General features: G+C 49.1%; 1 protein-coding gene across 3 annotated transcripts; it reads left to right on the forward strand.

The window, feature by feature from the left end:
* Positions 1-300: 300 nt before the first annotated feature.
* On the forward strand, positions 301-19244 carry ZCCHC12 (zinc finger CCHC-type containing 12). Of its 3 annotated transcripts, none has more exons than XM_030304675.1 (6): positions 301-1317; positions 6103-6277; positions 15702-16222; positions 16571-16622; positions 16840-16983; positions 17410-19244. In XM_030304675.1, the coding sequence occupies exon 6, from the start codon at positions 17512-17514 to the stop codon at positions 18718-18720; it is 1209 nt and encodes a 402-aa protein (XP_030160535.1). In that variant the 5' UTR covers positions 301-1317; positions 6103-6277; positions 15702-16222; positions 16571-16622; positions 16840-16983; positions 17410-17511; the 3' UTR covers positions 18721-19244. The 3 variants fall into 3 exon arrangements, with proteins under 3 accessions (XP_030160535.1, XP_030160534.1, XP_030160536.1); XM_030304674.1 differs by lacking the exon at positions 301-1317 and adding an exon at positions 3558-4125; XM_030304676.1 differs by lacking the exon at positions 301-1317 and having other exon boundaries at positions 3558-6277; positions 16149-16222.
* The last annotated feature ends 2453 nt before the right edge of the window (positions 19245-21697 follow it).

A 21697-nucleotide genomic window follows, 5' to 3' on the forward strand; every position in this document is an offset into this window, starting at 1 on the left:
AAAAAAAAAAACCTTAAAATAATGATCGACTTTGTCCACTGCCCCATGAAGTTTTGTGGATAATCTACATGTAATTGTTAGGAACAAGTAAGTTAAATACATGTAAATAAGATTAAAAGGTTTATAGGCAAACTTCTAAATAGCTTCCAAAATCTTTAAAGTTTTGCTAAGTGAAATGATGAGTAAAGTTAAATTCATTGAGGAACACCTGGGTGGCTCAGTCGGTTAAGCACCTGACAACTTGATCTCAGCTCAGGTCTTGATCTCAGGGTCATGAGTTCAAGCCCCGGGTTGGCCCCCATGCTGGGTGCGAAGCCTACTTTAAAAAAAAAAAAAAAAAAAGTTAAATTCTTGACTATCTAGATCATTTCCGAAAAGGTAAGATAAGAAAACATTACGTAGTGAAAATCAATCAATAAACCACAACGCCATCATCATACCTTAAAAAAATTAACAATAATTGCCTAATACTATCAGATATCCAGTCGGTGTCTGCACTTCCCCAACCGTCTCAATTTGTTGTTGTTGTTGTTGTTTCTATAACGTGTTCGAACCGGGATCCGGGGAGGCTCATGGTCAATTTTTGAATGTCGATGCTTTGTTATGTACAGGGGGCAAGGATTCGGGAGCCAATGATTGTTTGGCCCTCGAACCCTCTCTGCGTTGGCGTCTAGTCGTGAATATGGCCCTGTCCTCACACAGTAGTTTTTCCCCCCTTTCAGGCTGCTGTGACTAAACACTAGTGTAACTGTATTCCACGGAACTCTGGAAAGTTTTTACAAGGGACAGTAAGTCATCTATGAAAGAAGTGAAAACTCAAGGTTGGCCTTGAAATTCAGAAGTTCTTACGCAACCAACACCCAGGTTTCCCTGGGGGAAAGAAAAACCCTACACACACACACACACACACACACACACACCCCGCCCCACCCCCCATACAACCAAACGCCAACTTTTAATATGTGTAGAGAATGTTTGTGCAAATGGCAATAGAAAGCCTGTCCGTGTTGTGCCATTTTTCCCCCCTCAGAATCAGGGCCAGTATAAGCACGTGTGGTTAAGTACGTGCTCCTTCAACCTGCTGAGTGTACACTTAGTCATGCAGTCTTTGGTAAGTTGCTGTCCTGAATAGCATTGGGAAATTTTGGTCTACACCACGTGACCGTCACCAGCAGGATATAGTAGGCACGTTGGAGTGAAACAAAGCTGACTGAATTGAACTGTGGAGTCTGGGAGCCGCATTCCTGCTGCGAGGGTCTGCGCTGTTCCACGTGTTTATTCCTTCATTCCAGAAGCCTCTAAATGAGGATAGGTTAGGTACAAGATGCCGTGGTGGGTTCACAGAAGGATAGGACTTGCTTCCTGGCTCATTGTTTCTTATAGTCCGAGGGAGGGATGGAACATTTGTTTCATCTTGCGGACAAGTTCTGCCTGGAGATACTGTTTCGAGAAGGATTCTGCGAGTGAGTTTGGGCTCCGTAGGAAGACAGCTAAGATCCATTAGTGACGTCTCTCATTGGGTACTGGTCAGGGGTAACCTGAAGGATTTGTGCCCCATAGCTGCCCTCCTGGGCTAAGGGATGGAGGGAGATGGTCGTGTATATAAATAATGAATGATCTTCAAGGCAGAGTGTGAAAAATTAGAGCTATAAAAGGAGGTCCAAATAAAGTGCCGTAGGCAGGGATGTTGGGGCTGGGAGGAGACCCAGAAAAAGCTTTTGAGGAAGGGGTTAGTTGATCTGCAGCTTGAAGTGTCGGTAGAACATGAACAGATTAAGAAAGGGGAGCATCCTTGTCCTGGGAGGAGTTTGCGTAAAGTCACAGATGGGGGCGGCGGCATGGATCGTGGGAGGAAGATGGTGGAGATAAGCAGATGAGTTAGGAGCTTAGCTGAGAGGTGGTGAGGATCCCCTGTGCCAGAAACATTGGAGAGGAGAGCTCAGGTCTGAACTATGTTAGCGGTGGACTCACCAGGACTTTGTGAACGGACGGGAGATGTTCAAGATGCTATAGAGAAGCAAAGGCTTGAGTGGGGGGTGCGGGATGGGGTGGATGAGAAATATGGATTCCATCTTGGACATGCTGACTATGGATTGTTGGAGGGAACCATTGGGTCATGACTTCCAACAGGGTTGGAGGGCACCCGGGGTGGCAATGAGAGGCAAGCTTCAAGAGTCGGGGTTGTGGGAGCCGGCCACTTGGGAAAGACCAATGGCGTCACCCCCAGAAGAAGACACATTGTAAGCCTCTTGGCACAGGGTGAAGAAACTCCAAATCCGAGCTTGCCACGGGGCAATCGTGGGATGGCAAGCAAGACGTCAGGGTAGAGAGAGCGCTTACCGGCAACTTGCAGCTTAAGAGTGATACAGTGCCGCCATCTGGGGGCTGCGTGTGGAAATGGTAATGGCAGCTTTGTGAATGCCACTTAGTGAGAGGGGACATTATTTTGGCGCCCTCCTCTCAAAACCCTTTTGTAGGTCTTCCTTGAAGTCTTTTTAGCCTGCCTCTATTTCTCTGCCCCTGATGAAGAAAACTATAGGGGCACGTGTTTTCTAGTACCCTGTCTTTCCAGAAGGCTTTAACCCTTGACAGCAGACTACTTCCGGTCAGCTATGGCATCCTAGCGCTGAATTGAGATCTTTCCTGCTGCTGCTGCTGTCCTATAGCTACCGACCAAGGTTCTGGCTTGGACCACAACTCCCTGCTGGGCCCACCAAATCCCTTGTTTTGACTGAGTCACTGGTTAGCTTTGACTCTGGATACTAGAACAGCCTCCTTTTTGCCTCCAGGGGCACCGCTTACTCATTGATGTTTTCTTTTGCCAACCTCCTTTTCCGGAGTGGAACCGGGTCTTCGTCTTTTCATTCATTCCTTCGAGAAACATTTATCGAGTGGCCACAGTGTGCTAAACACTGAGGCTACGTTAGGGAGAAACACAGATGCGGCCCGTCAAAACAATTGTATGACAGTCTAACTGTAAAAACAGAAAACAATCGTATGAAATGTGATCACTGCTCTGAGGGAAAGGTTGATGATGCGGTGGGAGCAGGTAGCAGGGGAATCTGACCAAGTCTTGAAGGGTAGGTAGCAAAAGCTTTTCCAAGGATGTGATATTTAAGCTGAAATTTGAAGGATTAGTGAGAATTAGCCAGGAGGTAAAGATTCTGAAAAATATGAACTCCACAAGGCTTAGGAAAGAAGGAGCCATCATTCTGGCTCCTGTGTCTTCTGGAATGCTAGCACAGTAGGGAGATTCAACAGCTTTATACAGACAGTCCCTGGGACAGTCTGGAATCTGGAGTTGGCATGTCAATTAAAGTGACAAGTATGGGTCTAAAATAAAAATAAAAATTACAGTAGCAATAGTCAGGGGTGCCTGGGTGGCTCAGTGGTTAAGTGTCCAACTCCTGATTTCGGCTCAGGTCATGATCTCACGATTTGTGGGTTTGAGCCCCGCATTAGGCTCTGTGCTGATAACGCAGAGCCTGCTTGGGATTCTCTCTCTCTCGTCTCTCTCTGCCCCTCCCCTGATTGTGCTCTCTCTCTCTCTCTCTCTTTCTTGCTCTCTCTCTCTCAAAACAAACAAATAAACTTTAAAAAGACAACAATCAGAAAGTTGGGAAACAGAAATAGAGACCCTCCCCACCAAATTCCAAATTAGCCTCCCCTTTTTGGAAAGGAATACATACAAGTAGATAAAGAAATACTAATATTCTTGAAGTCTTAAAGTACTATGTTCTAAGAATTGAGCCAATTTTAAAAATCTCCACGTACACTCACTTGAACTGGAACATAGTGTCTTAAATATTCAGATCAGAACATTAGATCTGAACCAGAGTAAGATGTCAAAACCTACTCGAACCTCAGATTCCTCATCAGTAAAACAGGGATAATAATAGCAGCTACATCCTTGGGTTTTTTGGAGACATAATGGAGTTCACACTTGCAAAGCACTCTAAACCAGTGCCTGACTCATAGTAAGCACAAAATACACGTTAGTGTTATTATTTCAGGGCTGACCTGTTCATAGAACTTTCAGGTCGATGGAACACTGAGGTTGCTTTGACACCCTGCCATGGAAAAAAACCAGCTACTCCAGCCACACAAAAAGCCAACCCTGAAGTGGTAAGTGAAAAAAAAAAAAAAAAAAGCCAAGTATGTTTCATGTAAGTTACCTGGTTTGCGAGGGACACAGGGAGCTATTCTGCAGCTCCTCTTCCTAAGGGATCTCATCTTCCCTCATTCCTGACAGGTAATCTAGTCTCTGCCTAAATACCCCCAGCAGCAGGGGGTTCTCTGTTATTGGGGATATGTCATTTCATTCACTGATAGCCAACTCTCACTTTTTAGATCAATCTTTCCATTCTAGAGTCAAAAATCATATTCCTCGCGGATGTATCTACCTGTTAATCCTGCCCCGGGGGGGGGGGGGGGGAACGGAAGGGAACAGACAAAGTTTCCCACACAATTGGCAACAATGGAACAGGACGCTACAGTGCAATAGTGTATCACTGTTAAAATTCCTGAATGTGATCACTGTGCTGTGGGCTATCTCTGAGAATGTCCTTGTCCTTGGAAATTACCCACTGAAGTGTGAAGAAGAAGAGTGGAATGATATATGCAATAGTTCTGCAAGTGGTTCCGAAAAAAAGAACATTAGTGTGTAAGTAGTGAGAGAGCCCCAAAATATTCAAAACTGGTGGAATCTGGATAGACGGCGTGGGAGGATTCTACGTAGTAGTCTGGCAACTATTCCGTAATGCTGAAATTATTTCAAAACAAAAAGTTAATTAAAACAATCTTCCCTCTTCCATAGGAGAGCTCTTGAAAGGCTTTGAGAACAATGATCACATTTATCTGATGCTACTTTTCTCTTTCACTCACTTGTTCGTTCGTTCTCTCGTTCGTTCATTCATTCATCCTTCGACAAAGATCGATTAAGCATCTGCTTTGGGCCAGGCCGAGAGCGGGGCACTGTGGATACAGCAGAGGAGATAGTCCCTTCCACCGGCTCTCATGGAACTTGGGGGCACTTGGGGGAGACCAGGGGTAATCAGCAAGAAGTTCTATTCTTTCTGCCTGGGATAGAATTGTAAAGGAAGAATAGAGGTGGTACTAGGAGGAGCCCACAAGCAGGTTCTGAGCCTAGCCAGTGGCCCCAGCATCTAAGGTCATAGGGATGCAGAGGGCAGTAAGCCAGAGAGATTAGCACTCCTTTATGAAAAATCTGTTGGCCGAGGGGAAGGATTTGTGAGCCCAGGTGAACAGCCTCGGACAAGCATTTGACAAGTTGTTCCATCTGTTCCCTTAAATGTCACAGCGCGTTGAAAAGAGATTACCTGGATTTGAATGACAGCTGCTGTGTCCCAGTGATGTAACTATGAAAGAACTGGGATAGCCTCGGTCCCTTGGTGCAGGTTGGAACCGGTCAATGGTAGGCGTCTTTAGCCCGCCCATCACAAAGCTGGGGACTGTCCCAGGTCCCAGAGCCCCAGCGGCACCCCTGCCTCTGCTCTCGCCCCCATCGATCCCAGGACCTTTGCCACACACACAGTTGAGCTTGGGTTTGGGTTGTGCCTAGAAGAGTCCTGAGAACAGAGACCCCAACAGGAACCAAGGCAGTTTCTGTAATAGGATGTGCCTTATAGCTTAGATAGCTAGGCTTTGGAGTTAGATGGACCTGTTTTCAAAACGTGACCTCACCTAAGCTGTGTTACCTTAGGCTCCTTTCTTAACCTCTCTGAGTGCCCGTCTCTATTAAACGTAGCGGCCCACGGGCTAGGGTGGAAGATTAAGGGAGTGTGTAAAGAGGATGCGAAGCCCTTGACCCGATGCCTGGGACTTTGGAACGGTCAATAAATATTTATTCCCCTCCACCTCTTTTGGGCGGAGGAGGCAGAACCAGTCTGAGCAAGACTCACACGCCTTGAGGTTTTAAACAGGAGGTTTTAAAATGCAACTTTGGTCTTTTCATGGAGCGACAACGCATGGAAAACAGAACAAAAACAGGCATGCAACAGAGACTCAGACTTTACAAGGATCACTGCCCTTAACCTTCACAGTAACATCGGAGCCGGATGCAATGATACACTCTGTTTACAGGTGTGGAAACTGAGGCACAGGAGGATTAAGAAACTGAGAACTCAGTGACAGACGCCCAAATGGAAGCTAATTGGTCCGGCGGAGCCTGAGGGGCACCACAGAAGCCCTCTGCAGGCCTCTTTTCATTCAAAACTGCTCTCTTTCCCCAGGGGTAACCACCACCCTGACTTTTCTGGTAAGCTCTCCTTGCTTTCTGTTAGTTTTATCATCTCCGTGTGCATGTCTAAGCAATACAGTCTCCCCTGTGTTTGAGCTTTGTGTGAATGGATCTGGGCCATACATTTTTTTTATAAAGATTTATTAATTTTTGAGACAGAGAGAGAGCACAAGCAGGGAAGGGGCAGAGAGGGGGGCGGGTACAGAACATCCGAAGCGGGCTCTGTGTTGATGACAGTGAGCCCGATGTGGGGCTCGAACTCACTCACGAGCCGTGAGATCAAGACAGGAGCCGAAGTCAGACGCTCAACCGACTGAGCCACCCAGAGCCCTGCCATAAATCTTCTTTTTTAATTTTTTTTAACGCTTATTTATTTTTGAGACAGAGAGAGACAGAGCATGAATGGGGGAGCGTCAGAGAGAGAGAGGGAGACACAGAGTCTGAAACAGGCTCCGGGCTCTGAGCTGTCAGCACAGAGCCTGACGCGGGGCTCGAACTCACGGACCGTGAGATCATGACCTGAGCTGAAGTCGGACGCCCAACCGACCGAGCCACCCAGGCGCCCCAATCTTCTTTTTTAAAAACCGACTTCTTACATCTGACTTTGGCCCCACGTTGGGCTCTCTGCTGTCAGCACAGAGGCTGCTTCGGATCCTCTCTCTCTCCCTCTCTCTCTCTCTCTCTGCCCCTCCCCCATGCCTCTCTCTCTCTCTCAAAAATAAACATTAAAAAAAAAGAATTAAAAAAAACCCAGCTTTGAAAAAAACCCCAGCTTATTAATGGCTGATTAGTATTCCATTATACATATATACTTTATATACGCATTATATATATACACACCCACATTATATAAATATATACATATAGGTGTATGCACACACACTACATATTCTTTATTCATCTGTGGACGCACACTTGGGTTGCTTTCCTATCTTGGTTATTGTAAATGATGCTGCATTGAACATAGGGGTGCAACTCTCTTTTTCAGATTAGCGTTTTCATTGTCTGTGGCTAAATACCCAGAGACATGCTGGATCATGTGGTAGCTCTATTTTTAATTGGTGGAGGAGCCTTCATACCGTCTTCCCCGGGGGTTCCTCCCATTTACCATCCCATCCACAGCGCGCGAGGGCTCCGTTTTCTCCACACACGATGGAATACCACTCAGCCATTAAAAAGAATGAGATCGTGCCATTTGTGACAACACGGATGGACCTAGAGGGCGTTATGCAAAGTGAAAGCAGCCCGAGGAAGGCAAATACCGTACGATTTCCCTTCTCTGTGGAATCTAAAAAACAAAAACAGGCAAACAACCAAATGGGCTCTTAAACACAGAGAACCAACTGGTGGCTGCGGGCAGGGAGGGGCGGGGGGATGGGCAAAAATAGGTGAAGGGGGCTCAGAGCTACCAACTTCCGGTTATAAAATAAATGAGTCATGGAGTTGAAGAGCACGGCACAGGGAAGACGGCCAACAGTATTGTAATAACATCTGGATGGTGACAGACGGGGACCACCCTAGTGGTGAGCACTGAGTACCGTGTAGAATTATCAAATCACTATGTTGTGCACCTGAGACCCATAGAGTCTTGTACGTCACCTATACCTTCAATAATAAAAGCAAATGTAAGCCACTTATGATTTTTAAAAACACAGATGTTAAAGCAATGTAAAAAAAAAAAAAAGACAAGAAAAGAAATAAAAATGTAGGGGGCTCCTGGCTGGCTCAGTCAGTAGAACGTGCAGCTCCTGACCTCAGTGCCGTGAGTTCAAGCCCCATGCTGGGCGTGGAGCCTAGTTGAAAAAAAAAAAAAAAGTAACTAAATAATAAAGACAAATAAATGACAATGAAAAAATGAAACAAAGACAACTTTATTGTGATACGCCGCACGCTCATACAATTCACCCTTTTAAGGCGTACAATTCAGTGGCTTTTAAAATATTTTCAGAGCTGTACAATCATTGTCACAATCGATTTTCCGACACTCCCATCAGCCCGAAATGAAACCCTGTACCCGTTAGCAGTCACCCCCTTTCCTCGCCCTCCCTCCCCTCCCCAGCCCCTGGAAACCATTAGCCTACTTTCTGTCTCCTTGGACTTGGCTATTCTGAACAACTCCTGTGAATGGAACCGCACGATATGTGGCCTTGGGTGACTGGCTTCTCTTACTTCGCATGATGTTTCCAAGGTTCGTCCGTGGATCAGTACTTTATTCCTTTTATCCATCCATCAGTTAATGGGCATTTGGGTTGTTTCCACTTTTTGGCTATTGCTTCTCATGGTGCTATGGACATTTGGGTACAAGTTTTGATGTGGATATATGTTTCCGTTTCTCTTGGGTATTCACTGAGGTGTGCGATTATTGCACGGTATGGTAATTCTGTATTCAACCTGTTGAGGAAGTTCCTGACTGGTTTCCAAAGTGACTGTATCATTTTACATTCCCACCAGCGATATTTGAGCACTCCACCCCATATCCTTGCCAACATCTGTCATTGTCTGTCTTCTTTATTATAGACATCTTGGTAGGTATAGGGTGGTCTCTCATTATGGTTTCCATTGGCATTTCCTGATGGCCAATGATGTTGAGCATCTTTTCATGTGCTTGTTGGCCATTTCTGTATCTTCCCTAGAGAAATGTCTGTTCAGATCCTTTGCCCATTTCTAATTGGATTATTTGCCTTTTTGTTATTGAATTATAAAGGCATTTTATTTATTCTAGCTATAAGTCCCTTCTCAGATACACAGTTTGCATGTATTGTCTCTCGTTCTGCGGATTGTCTTTCCCCTTTCCCGGTAGTGTCCTTTGATGTACCAAAGTCTACTTATCCATGCGTTCTCTTCTTGCCTGTGCTTTCATGTCTTAGAAGTTTCTGCCTACCTCAAGGTCACAAATATTTATTTCAACTATGATTTCTTCTAAGAGTTTTTAAATTTTAGCTCTTGTATTTAATTTTTTTGGTTTTTTTCCCCATTATCGACTTTGTATTAATGTTTTGCTTATTTTTTACGTTTCAAAACGTTTATTTATTTTTGAGAGACAGAGTGTGAGCAGGGAAAGAGCGAGAGAGGGGGAGACAGAGGATCAGAAGCCGGCTCTGCACTGACAACAGAGAGCCCGATGTGGGGCTTGAACTCCCGAACCGTGAGATCATGACCCGAGCCGAAGTCAGATGCTCGCTTAACTGACTGGGCCACCCAGGTGCCCCTTGTATTATTTTTTTTAAGTTTGATTTATCTCAGTAATCTCTACATCCAATGTGGGGCTCTAAGTCGCAACCCCGAGATAGAGAGTCTCATGCTTCCGACTGAGCCAACCAGGCACCCCATAGTTTGTACTAATTTTTGTACATGGTACGAAGTGGGGGTCCAACTTCATTATTTTGTATTTGGACACATAACTGTCCCCGTGTCATTTGTTGCACAGACTCTTCTTCCCCACTGAATGAATGGTCTGGCACCCTTGTGTCGAAAATTGACCGTAAATGTCTGGACTTATTTTTGGACTCTCACTTCTATTCTATTCTGATCTGTATATCTCTTCTCATGCAAGTACCACACAGTCTTGATTCTGTAGCTTTTTATAAATTTTGAAACTGCGAAGGGTTAATCTTCAAGCTCTTCTTTTTCAAGATTGTTTGGCTATTCTGGGTCCCCTGCATTTCCACATGACTTTTACCACCAGCTTGTCAATTTCTACCAAGAAGCCAACCAAGATTATGATACGGATCACGGTGAATTTGTAGATCAATCTGTAGGTCACGATCTTAGCAACATGAAGTCTTCCAATTTGTGAAAATAACGTATCTTTCCATTTATTTAGATCTTTCATTTCTTTCAGTGATCATGTGTGGTTTTCGTGGTGGGAGTCTCACACTTTTAAAATTTATTCATAAATATGTTCTTTTTTGAAGTTACTGTAAATGGATTTCTTCATTTCATATTTGGATTGTTCATTGCTAGCGTATAGAAATACAGCTGAGTTTTGTATATCGATCTTGTATCTTACAACCACGTTGAACTAGTTTTCCAGTGGCTTCTGTAGGCTTTTCTATATACAAAAACATATCATCCACAAATAGAGATCACATTACTTGTTTCCAATGTGGATGTTGCTTATTGCTTTTTTCTGCCCTAATTTCCCTGGCTAGAACCCCCATCTCTTAGGGTCGCTAGACCCAATTCTAACTTGGGGTGGGGGCTGATCCCCCAGTGAACACCAAACAATTCTCAGATACCACCAAGGTGTCAGAGAATTCAACTTAATTCTGACACTGTCTACCCGGAGGTGGCATCAGACGCCATAGTTAAAGGGCTTAGCCTTACAGGACAGTCCCCCACCCCCACCTCAGATGCCAGTCTCAAGCCCAGGCTGTTACCTGTGCTTCTATCTGGCTACACGTTGGAGGTTCCAGCGACCTTCTCCTTATTTATTTTTGAGAGAGAGTGTAAGCGGGGGAGGGGCAGAGAGAGGGAGGCAGAGGATCCAAAGAGGGCTCTGCGCTGACAGCAGCGAGCCCGGAGGCGCGGGGCTCGAACCCGCAAACCGCAAGATCATGACCGGCGCTGAAGTCGGACGCTCAACCGACTGAGCCACCCCAGTGCCCCTCTTGTTTGCTTTTTAATATCTGCAAATGGATACTTAATTCATTAGCTTTTGGCCTTTCACCATTGCTAAAAGACACTTTTTCCTTCTAAGCACTGCTTTGGCTGCATCCGAAGCAGTTTCGATGTCTTTTCACTGTTGTTCAACTACAAATGTTCTGTGACTCCACTATTGCCTTTCTAATACCCAGCTTTTTCAGTTGTCTTTTGTAATTATCGATTTGTAACTTCTTTACATTATGATCAGATTCCAACTTTTTGAAATGTGGTTTGCTTTCCGGCTTGGGACATGGTCACGTTTCATCAACCTTGTGCACGTGTATTCTGTGGTTGTTGGTTGCAGTGTTCTATACAATGGCTGTAAAGCTCAAGTTATTGATTATGTTGTTCAAAAATTCTATATCCTTGGAGACCCTTTTTATGTCTCTTGGATGAAGTACGGGGTGGGGTAGACCTCCCACTCGGATTATTGTATTTGTCTATTTCTCCTTTTAGTAAGTTAACTTCTCCTTTATATATCTTGAGGTTTTGTTATAAATGCATAATCATTCCTGGTGAATTGAGTCTTTTATCATTAGGAAATGTCCTTCTACATCTCGAATAATGCTGTTCGCTTTTGAAGTGTATTTTGTTTGAGTATCTCTATACAAGTGTTCTATCGCTTATGTCATTATTCGGGTGACTTAGCTCTCCCCATCTTTTTATGGTCAACCTATCTGTATCCTTATATTTTGAATTTGTCTCTCTCAAACAGCATACAGACGTACTTATTCATCCTACTTGATAATACTTGAGCGTTTAGCTCATAAACATTTATTTATTTATTTAAAAAAATTTTTTTAACGTTTGCTTATTTTTGAGACAGAGAGAGACAGAGCATGAACGGGGGAGGGTCAGAGAGAGAGGGAGACGCAGAATCCGAAACAGGCTCCAGGCTCCGAGCGGTCAGCACAGAGCCCGATGCGGGGCTCGAACTCACGGACCGCGAGATCATGACCTGAGCCGCAGTCGGACGCTTAACCGACTGAGCCACCCAGGCGCCCCTTAGGTCATAAACATTTAATAAAATCATTGATACATTGGGGTTTCAAGCTACCATTTTATTTTGTGCTTGTATTGGTTCCCCCTGAGTTTCTTTTGCCTCTTCTTTCTTGATTTAAAAAGAATTGACTTAAAAGGAATTTTTAAAAATTTTTCGGTTATTTTCCATCTCCACTAGTTTGAAGATTTACATCCTGTTGTTGTTATTTTAATAATTACATCCTATTATTGCCTACATACATAATTACCTTTGATAAAAGTCTAGATGTAAGTACCTAAGTCCCTTCCGATGTGATACAAGGCCCTTAGAAAACTTGAACTCCATTTACGCTGCTTCTGACGTCTTTTCTTATTGTAAGGTCCTTGCAAGTTTCTTTTTTAAAAAACAGAATGGACGTTTGTGTGATTCCTTCTTCCATCCGTATTCACTCATATTGCCCACGTACTTTCCCTGCTCTCCATTCCGTCCTGCGTTTCCTTCTTCTAAGATAATTTTCCCCCTGAAGTACATCCTTTAGAATCTCCACTAGGGCAGTCTGCCGGTGGCAATCTCTCTTAGTTTTTCTTTGCCTAAAAATATCTTGCAATCACCCTCTCGTTGAGTATTTCCATGAAAGATGCCGCCCTCGGGGTCTCAGCTTAGGCTGGGGAGGGGTCTTTCATAAGCGTCCCGCATCCGGGCTTTGGCTTCTGATGAGCCAAAGAGCTCGAGCGTGAAGTGTCTGTAAGCCCTCAGCTACTTCGATGGGAGAACAATGTCTATTTCAACAGGGCTGCTGGAGAGGCTTAAGTGAGATAATGGATGGAAAATTCCTGACAGAGAGGAGCAAAGCAACCAAAGGTAGCTATTATTGGTTCCACCGAAAGTTTTAGTTCCTAACCATCAACTTTTCGAAAGTTTATGCTTTTGCAATTGGCAAATAAAATGCGGTCCCCCCTTAGAGCCACCAGAGCCTGAATCTTTGCCATTGGAAGTGGCCCCCGACACCCCAAAACATGCAGCCAGAGATAAGGGATGTTCAATAACCGACTGGAGCCAGCTTAGCCACCCTCCTCCCAGGTCTGCATGGAAAGACCCTCTTTTTGTTCTCAGGACCCAACCCAGGCACCTGGTATGCAATCCATTTCTTTTCTTTTTTTTTTTTTAATGTTTATCTATTCATTTGAGACAGGGAGAGAGGGGCAGGGAGAGAGGGCGAGAGAGAATCCCAAGCAGGCTCCACGCTGTCAGCGTGCAGCCAGATGCGGGGCTCGATCCCACGAACCGCGAGACCAAAACCAAGACCTGGGGGCTCAACCGACCAAGCCATCCGGGCACCCCCTCACACTCCGTTTCTTTTCAGCAATCTTGTAGAGCTCTGAGGTCTAGTCTTTGTCTTTTCTGATGCCGCCAGGGCCGGCTGCAGATCACCTGACTTGGTGATGAGACCCTTCAAATTCAGAAAAAGAATCTGCTGAGAGGCCAGGGGCAGATGTCGTGGTCCTGGGGGGCCAAAGGAAGAGTATGAAGTTAGCCCATAAGCTACTGCTGACCTCAGCCCTGGGTCTGCAAGGTGACCAGCCTGCCTTCTCCCCACCTCTATCACCCCATCCTACTCTATCCCGTCCACAAGAGACAGGCCACAATCCTGAGATGGAAGGTGCTTCGCCTCCAAATCTGGATTCTATACTTTAAGGAATTCTAAATACTAAGGTTGGAAAGAAGAGAACAGAAAGGGCAGGAGCGGGGGCGGGGGGGCCTGGGTGGCTCTCAGCCGGTTAAGCATCCGACTCTTGATTTTGGCTCAGGTCACGATCCCACTTTGCCCATGTTCTCTCTCTCTCTCTCTCTCTCTCTCTCTCTCTCTCTCAAAATAAATAAAGAAACTTAAAAAAAAAAAAAGAAAGAAAGCAGAAAGGAGCAGGTGAAGTACCTTGAGTGCTAAAGAGGAACCCAACAGTAGCTTGAAGGGCACCCCACTGTTGACTCACTTCCAGCCATCACCAGTCACGAAAAAGCAACAGCAACTGCTTTGTGCGTGGGCCGTCCACTCGTGCAACGCATGCCCCCGGCACCCTGGCCCCCGAAAAGTCCCAAGTGGGGAAAGGAGCCATGCTGTTCCAGAATAAGGGGAACGAGGGTGTTACGGGCTGAATTGTGTCCCTCCAGAGCACACGTGCGGGAGCCCTGGCCTCCGGTACCTCAGGACGTAACTGTAGGTGGAGATGGGCCCGTAAGACAGGTGACTGAGTCAGGATGAAGCTGTCAGAGTGGGTCCTAGTCCAATCTGACTGGGGTCCTTAGAAGAAGAGGACATTTGAAGGTGGGAGCAGGTACACGCAGACCCTGTGAAGAGGCAGCAAGAGTGCAGCTGTCTGCAAGCCAAGGGGAGGGACCTCAGGGGACACCAATCCTGTGTGCACCTTGATCTGGATTCCTAGCCTCCATACCTGTGAGGAAATAAATGTCCCCTGTTTGAGCCACCGGCTCTGTGGCCCCCCGGTTATGGCAGCCCCAGCAGTCTCATACGTGGAGCCACTGACTTCCGACCCATTCACTCCGGACAGACTCCCTTTCACGGAGTTGCTCCTTCTCTGAGGCCAGTGATGCCCAACCCGGCAAAGGAGGGGTCTGCTCAAGAGCTCACAGAAGGGCGACCTAGAATGCAGTCTTCGGGTTGAGAAATGGAAGAGCTCCATCACCAGCAGAGAGCTGTGGCTCGGGGGGGTCTAGGCGAGTTGCGTTGGGTGTTAGTCCTCATACTTCTTCCTCAAGTACAAAATGAAGGAGAAAGATATTAAATGGAGAAAGGTTGGAGGGGGGTGGTTTTTAACCATTACTGGACCACAGGCCCATCTAAACATGTGCAAAGCTCTGGACTCCGAGAAATATAGAGTCTGTATTAGTTTCTTGTGGCCGCCCTAACTAATTACCAACTCAGGGGCTTAAAACAATTTATACTCCGGAGTTCTGGAGACCAGAAGTTCAGCATCAGTTTCTCTGGGCTCAATTCAAGGTGTGGGCAGGGCTGTGCTCTGTTCTTTGCCTCTTCCGGTTTCCGGTGGCCGCGGGCACTTTTGCCTGTGGCCACGCCACTCTAATCCCTGCATCAGTCTTCAACATCACCTTCTCCTCTTCTGTTTGAGTCAGCTCTCCCTCTCCTTCTGTCTTACAAGGACGCGAGATTGCATTGAGGGCCCACTCAGATACTCCTGGAGCATCTCCTGACGGCGAGATCCTTAATCTAACCACATCTGCAAAGACTCTTACTTTATACAAGGTTAACATCTGCAGGTTCCGGGGATTGGGACTTGGTATATTTGGGTGGCCATTATTCAGCTTCCTACAGAGTCCAGAATCTTTGCATCCAATTTCAGGCAGACCGTGGACCCTAGGTAGGAGCGTCCGCTCTGGAGCTTCATTTCACCCAAGATATGCTATAAACGGATACGTTGGAGGCAGGTCCATTTACTAATTCACCATCCTCCTACATCCTCTCGGGATGAACTACAGCGACTTAACAAAAATCACACCCAGCTCTTGTCCTAGTCGATGGGAATCCCCCGGAAGCGGGGCCCGGGAATCTGCATTTCTAACCAGCTCCCTCCTCGCCCCCCCCAAATGATTCTCATGCAGCCAGACTTGCACCCATACCTTAGTGAGTACCGGTTAAGGGCCCGGATGCCCGAGTGCCTTCTTTGTGACATGGACACGCTACCACCTCCCTCACAGTAAAAGAATTGTGTAAGTCTATTTGCACAGAGCAAGCGCTGATGCTTTTTTTTTTTTTTTTTTCTCCCTTCCCCCTATACAAAGGTGAGCCGCTTTTATTGTGTGTTTGGTTTCGATCCCATTCGGTGTTTAATGCGCCGGCCCCAAGGCGCGGAGTTGAGCCAAGAGCGAAAAGAGGGAGAAGCGGGCAAGAGTCGCAAACTCTTCCAGTCCAGGCACCGAAGCGGCCTTGGACGCCCGCCGGCCCTTCTGCCCACCTCACCCCGCCCCCCTCGGGCGCACATTTGCATCCGGCTCGAGACCGCGCGGGGACCCGCCCCCGCGCCCCGCTGATTGGCCGCGCCGGCTCTCTCGTCACGCTCTTTTGTCTCCGTGGGCCGAAGATAAAAGCGGCGGCGGCTGCCGTGGGAACCGTGCTGTCTGGGCTCAGCTACCCCTCGCTGGTGGCGGGGGGCGCCGTGCGGAGCAGCTCCGCGGGCAGCTCCGGGTCGCTTAAGCGGCCGGGGACGTGCCCGTCCTCTTCCCTCGCAGGGCCGCGGAGACCGGAAGGCGGCATCCGCAGCTGGCAAGGCCCGAGGGTCCGCAGCCCACCGAGCCGAGCACAGGTAAAGAAAGGGGGGCGCGATTGCCCGGCGGCGGAGAGAGGAGGGGCACCGGTCCCGGGTGGCTCCCCGCCTGGGGAAACCGGGGACGGCGAGGCGGGGGGAGGAGCACGCCCGTGGACCGGCAGCGCTGAGGGAGGAGGTGGGGTTGCGCTGGATGCCGCCTAATGGGTAGGATTTGCCTGGATTGAGCGGCGGGGCCTTTTCGGGGAGGGGGGACGAAGGGTCGGGGTGGGGGGAGGGAAGGATGGCAAGCTGTCTGCCTTGAACCCCCTTTGCATCTCTTCATCTCTTCTGGAGAGGGCTGTGTGGGTGTGCGTGTTCAACTCCTATTCCCTATCTCCGTGGCAGGCCATCAAAGCCGAATCCGAACTTGAATTCTGTGCGGCTGATTGCAGAGCTGGTAGGCCGACCACTTCCCGGGGGAAATGTAATGGGGCGGGGGTCGCTTTGGCTTGTGCTCAGAAGGTGGGAGAGGGAATTTTCCGCCTACCCACAGCGGAGGCAGCGGGGAGGGGGGTGGGTGGCGGGGGTGGAGGGAGCGGGATGAGCGAGGAGGCTGCTCCTGACCCTTCCCTTCCCTACCCTCCGCCGCGGCGGCGCAATCTTGACGCCCGGAGGTCTCGGATCGGCGACCCCCCCCCCACCCGCCCCGGTGGACAGAGATCGGCTGTTAGCCTGGAGACGAGCTTTCTCGCGGAGGCCACCGGTTGCAGAAGCTGGAAGTGAAATAAAGGCGCGCGCGCGCCCGTTCCTGCGCTCCTGTAAGAATCTGAGACATAACCGGGGCGGGGGTGGGGCGGGGGGACTTTCAGAAGGGGGTGTGGTTGGGACCTGAGACCAAGAGGTTAACGAGATCTTACGGATTCCGACAAATCTGTGACCACTGTGCTCTATTTTGAGAGGCCAATATCAGCTTCCGTACACACGATTACACTTAGAATTAGAAGCAACAGTTGCCCTCCCTCCTGGACGACTGGCTGGATGTGGCCGTAAAAAGCACCCTGCTTACACCGAGACACCGGCTGGCTCCGTGAGGTTGTAATCGCCAGTCTCCCAGAAGATATTTTTAGGGAGGTGGGCATATATAAGATGCACTGCAGGATATGCAGGAAGGGAGAGAGTAATACGACTGCAGCCAATTCCCTTATTAACTACCACCCGGTTTTTTTTCTTCTTCTTCTTTACAGCCCCTACTGAGATAGGAGAGTCCCCCAGCACGCCTGCACATTAGGCTAACCCACAAAGCCTGAGCGTCTTGTTCCATTCGGACACCCCGACCGTCATCAGTCATGGCTAGCATCATTGCGCGCATGGGTAATAGCCGGCGGCAGAACGCACCCTTGCCGCCGTGGGCCCATTCTATGCTGAGGTCCCTGGGGAGAAGCCTCGGCCCTTTAATGGCCAGCGTGGCAGAGAGAAATATGAAGTTGTTCTCGGGGAGGGTGGTGCCAGCCCAGGGGGAAGAAACCTTTGAAAACTGGCTCATCCAAGTCAATGGGGCCCTGCCGGATTGGAATATGTCTGAGGAGGAGAAGCTCAAGCGCTTGCTGAAAACGCTTCGAGGCCCCGCCAGGGAGGTCATGCTTTTGCTGCAGGCAGCCAACCCCAATCTAAGTGTGGCCGATTTCTTGCGTGCCATGAAATTGGTGTTTGGAGAATCGGAAAGCAGTGTGTCGGCTCACGGTAAATTTTTTAACACCCTGCAGGCGCAAGGGGAGAAAGCCTCCCTTTATGTGATCCGTTTAGAGGTGCAGCTCCAGAATGCTATTCAGGCGGGGATCATAGCTCAGAAAGATGCAAACCAGACCCGCCTGCACCAGCTCCTTTTAGGGGCCGAGCTGAACGGGGACCTGCGCTTTAGGCTGAAGCATCTTCTCAGGATGTATGCAAATGAGCAGGAGCGCCTCCCCAGTTTCCTCGAGTTGATCAAGATGGTCAGGGAGGAAGAGGATTGGGATGACACTTTCCTTAAACAGAAACGGCCCAAAAGATCCGAGTCACTGGTGGAGAGGGCCACCAGCCTGATGGCATTTCAGGGCTCCCCGCAGATAGTGGTCGGCAGTCCCGACTGCAACGTGATAGAGATAGATGATGCCCTCGATGACTCAGATGAGGATGTGATCCTGGTGGAGTCTCAGGACCCTCCACTGTCATTCACGGCTTCTCCGCTCCCCAGACGCAGGGCCAGACCTCGGGACCAAGTGCTAGTCATCGATTCCCCTAGCAGTTCCCGGGCTCAGTCTCCTTCCACCAGCGGGGGTTCTGGGCATAAGAATGATGGTTCTAGGCACCTGCGTAGAACCCGGAAGCGAAAACACACAATCCGCTGCTCCTACTGCGGCGAGGAGGGCCACTCAAAGGAAACCTGTGACAATGACAGCAGCCGGGCCCAGGTGTTTGAGAATCTGATCATCACCCTGCAGGAGCTGACCCATACAGAGGAGGAGGGACCCAGAGAGGCCCCTGGCCAACAAGATGACCCTTCTGAGCTGCAGTGAGCTGGTGTCCCCTAGCCTTAAATGAACCCTAACCCATATTCTGAGTCCAGCAATGGGACAACTGGGGAGGGGCGCTTCTAATTGCATGAATCCACAAAGCAGCTTTCCTTTGGGAGTGGAGTAGAGAGGGTCTTGAATACCAGCACAGTGGAGGGAGACAGCCTGACCTCTGTCCTTGCTTCCCCAGCCCCCCTGCCTAAGGGCCTGTTTTCTTTGTGCGCTCATTTCCTCGCTGGCTCTGTTCTCTTTGTGAAAGTGGCATCATTCATTGTTAAATCTTCAAACAAAGAAAAGTACAAGAAAGTAAAGTACAAGTTACCCCCAGCTCTCCACCCCGATCTAACCGTCGTCATCCCTTTGATGGACGTCCTTCTAGATACTTCCCTATACCTGTGTACCCAGATAGATGTATGTATAGATAAAAATGATCACATAGAAGTGCTGTTCTATAGTCTGTATTTTTTCACCAAATGATATATGTCGTGGGCTTCTTTCTATGTCAATAAATATTTATCAGCATCGATTTTAATGTCTCTGTTACTCTTTTAGGGAGAGGTAAAGGGAAAAGGAGCAACATAGCAGAAAGCTATACAGGGATGGGTTTGTACCCCGAGGTGGGGTTTTTATCGACCTCAATTTGCAGAGGGAAGGGAAAAGGGAAGAAGGAAGAAGAGAGGGCTGAAACCGTTCCCAAAGGTAGATGGACGGAGCCCCTTACAACGGGCCTGCCCCTCGGGTCAGACAAGCCAGGCTACGGTGCCCGCTAGTTGGATAGCAGTGGGGCGGTGCTTTCTCCTCTACTGGATTCAAAGGAGTCCGGTGCTGAGGTACTAGCCCCAAAATAGGGCTCCCAGGGGCACCATTCCTGGTCACTTTGAGGAAGAGCACTTTTTCCTCTGGGTGCATCCCTGGGATTGCTGTTGCTGCTGCTACTTCTGGACATCCCAGGTCACAACCGGGAATGTCTCCTGTGGCCTGACGCCACCCTCTCCTCACCACCCCCCCCCCAGCCTCACTCCCCGGTGAAGGAAAGGAGAGAGCAGAGCCCAGCGCCGGGAGCGTCAGGGCCTCCCCCCATCAGCCCTGAAGTGATTTGCTGGAGGACAAGGGCACCCGAGGACTCCAAGCTAACCCCCTCCTCACCCCAAGAATTGAGACTCGCTGGGGAGGGATGAGAAGTCATCTAGCAGCCGGGCACCTGCAGGAACCCGGCCATCAGAAAGCCGAGAGGCCCCATACAGCATTTTAGTGAGTGGAGGGCACTCACGGGGGTGGGAAAGAAGGGACGGACCCTCCTGGAAGCTGGCCTGCCCCCCCCCCATCTCCTCCTCTCATATTGGAGGGTGGTAAGCGAGGACGTGGGTGACCTCAGCCCCTGAGGGTCCCTGTGTTTTGCGTAGGTGCGTGCGTCCCTATTTCTGTGAGCAGGACGAGGCGGGGGGGGGGGCATGATTGCATTGAGGGCTGTGTGTGGAGAGGGAAGTGAATGCGCAGATCCGAGGGCCCGGGGGAGTTGGTCGTGCATCAAGTAGGGACTTCACAGAGCTGAGAGGGTAGCGTCTGCAGCAGTGGGAGATGGTGCGTGGGGCGGGGGGCAGAGAGAAGCACAGGGGAGAGCGGGTGAGGGCGTGATGACCAGGAAGACACATGGAGCTGACAGCCACAGGAAGCCTGGCGGGAATCGCAGTTTCCAGGGGACGCTACAGAACTCTGGGCTGTGCTGTCCTAGCAGGGGCCGAGGGGAGGTTAGGGGCCCAGGGAGAGGTACTGGGGTTTTAATTAGGCTGGCGGTTGATGACAGCTCAGTGGGGATGACGAGCTCCGTAGGGACACAGGGCTGCGGGCTGAGGCCCCGAGGGAGCAGGAGAAGCCACTGGCAGCCTTCCCTGGGCCCTAACCCAAGGAAGGCTGCCGTACTCAGAGCCTGCCTTGAAGTACTTCTCTTTCCAGAAAGAGCCCCTCAGCCCCTCCCAGGCCTCTCCCTCCTGCCCCATCAATGACCTCACAATCTGACCCTAAAACCCTCCACTCCAACCACCCACGCTCCCCTCTCAGAAGTGGTGGTGGTGGTGAGGGTCGGAGGCTCAGCCTTCCGTGCTCCGCCATCACCCCTCCCCCACCCCACGCCTCACACCCCGAATTTGCCTTCAGCCTCAGCTTTCTTAACCCTCATGTGCAGAAGGAGACTGGGAGAGCCTCTCTGCCTCGGGATCCTTTAGCTGACAACTGGCCAGGAGAGGGCCCCCTCCTTGCATCCCTCTGGGGCACCTCTGGGAAAGTCACCCCTATCTCTCCCAAGCCGAAGAGGACCCCCTCCCGACCCCAGGCAAGTGGCAGCTCCACTCAGGCCCCGCAAAACCACTTCACAGTGTATGTAGATTTTTAACCCTTAATTCCTTGCTATGCCTCCCTAAATCACCCCTTGGGAGGTCTCTACCTAGATTAGAATATCAGCCCACCTCTGGATCGTTCCCGCCCCCCCCCCCCCCCCGCTGACTTCACTCTATAAACACTTGTTGAATATTTGTCCAAAGACACAGCTTGTGCTGTCGTAATTTCTTTCTGGCACCAGGCAGAATAGAAAGATGGAAAGAAAAATCCATACATTCGGCCCATTTCGCGACGCTCCTTTACACCGGAGTCAGTGTGGGGGTCCGGTGTAGACCTCTGCTTTGAAAACCTGTTCTGTGATCCGACCTGTTTTCCTCCCTTCCCCGCCCTTCCCCTCTGCCTTGTAAATTTGAGATTGTCTAAATTTTCATTTCACCCACCTGATGTAGCCTGACATTTCTTTTTGTCTGTTTCATTTCAAGAAAAGCCAAGAGATACATATTTTCCCTGATTAGAAGACATGGAAATGACACCTGGGCATTCTGATCGGCTTGATGAGGTTGGTCTCCAAAAGGCTTCACTTGAAGCTTTAGGCTAATTCGCATTGATAACGGATGGAGCTAGAGAGTCTAGCGCTAAGTGAAAT

This window comes from Lynx canadensis, chromosome X (assembly GCF_007474595.2).
Source record: "Lynx canadensis isolate LIC74 chromosome X, mLynCan4.pri.v2, whole genome shotgun sequence".
Lineage (NCBI taxonomy): Eukaryota > Metazoa > Chordata > Mammalia > Carnivora > Felidae > Lynx > Lynx canadensis.

What these genes read in the sequence shown, in the direction of transcription:
- ZCCHC12 (XM_030304675.1), top strand. Translation starts at nt 17,512, where the DNA reads ATGGCTAGCATCATTGCGCGCATGGGTAATAGCCGGCGGCAGAACGCA.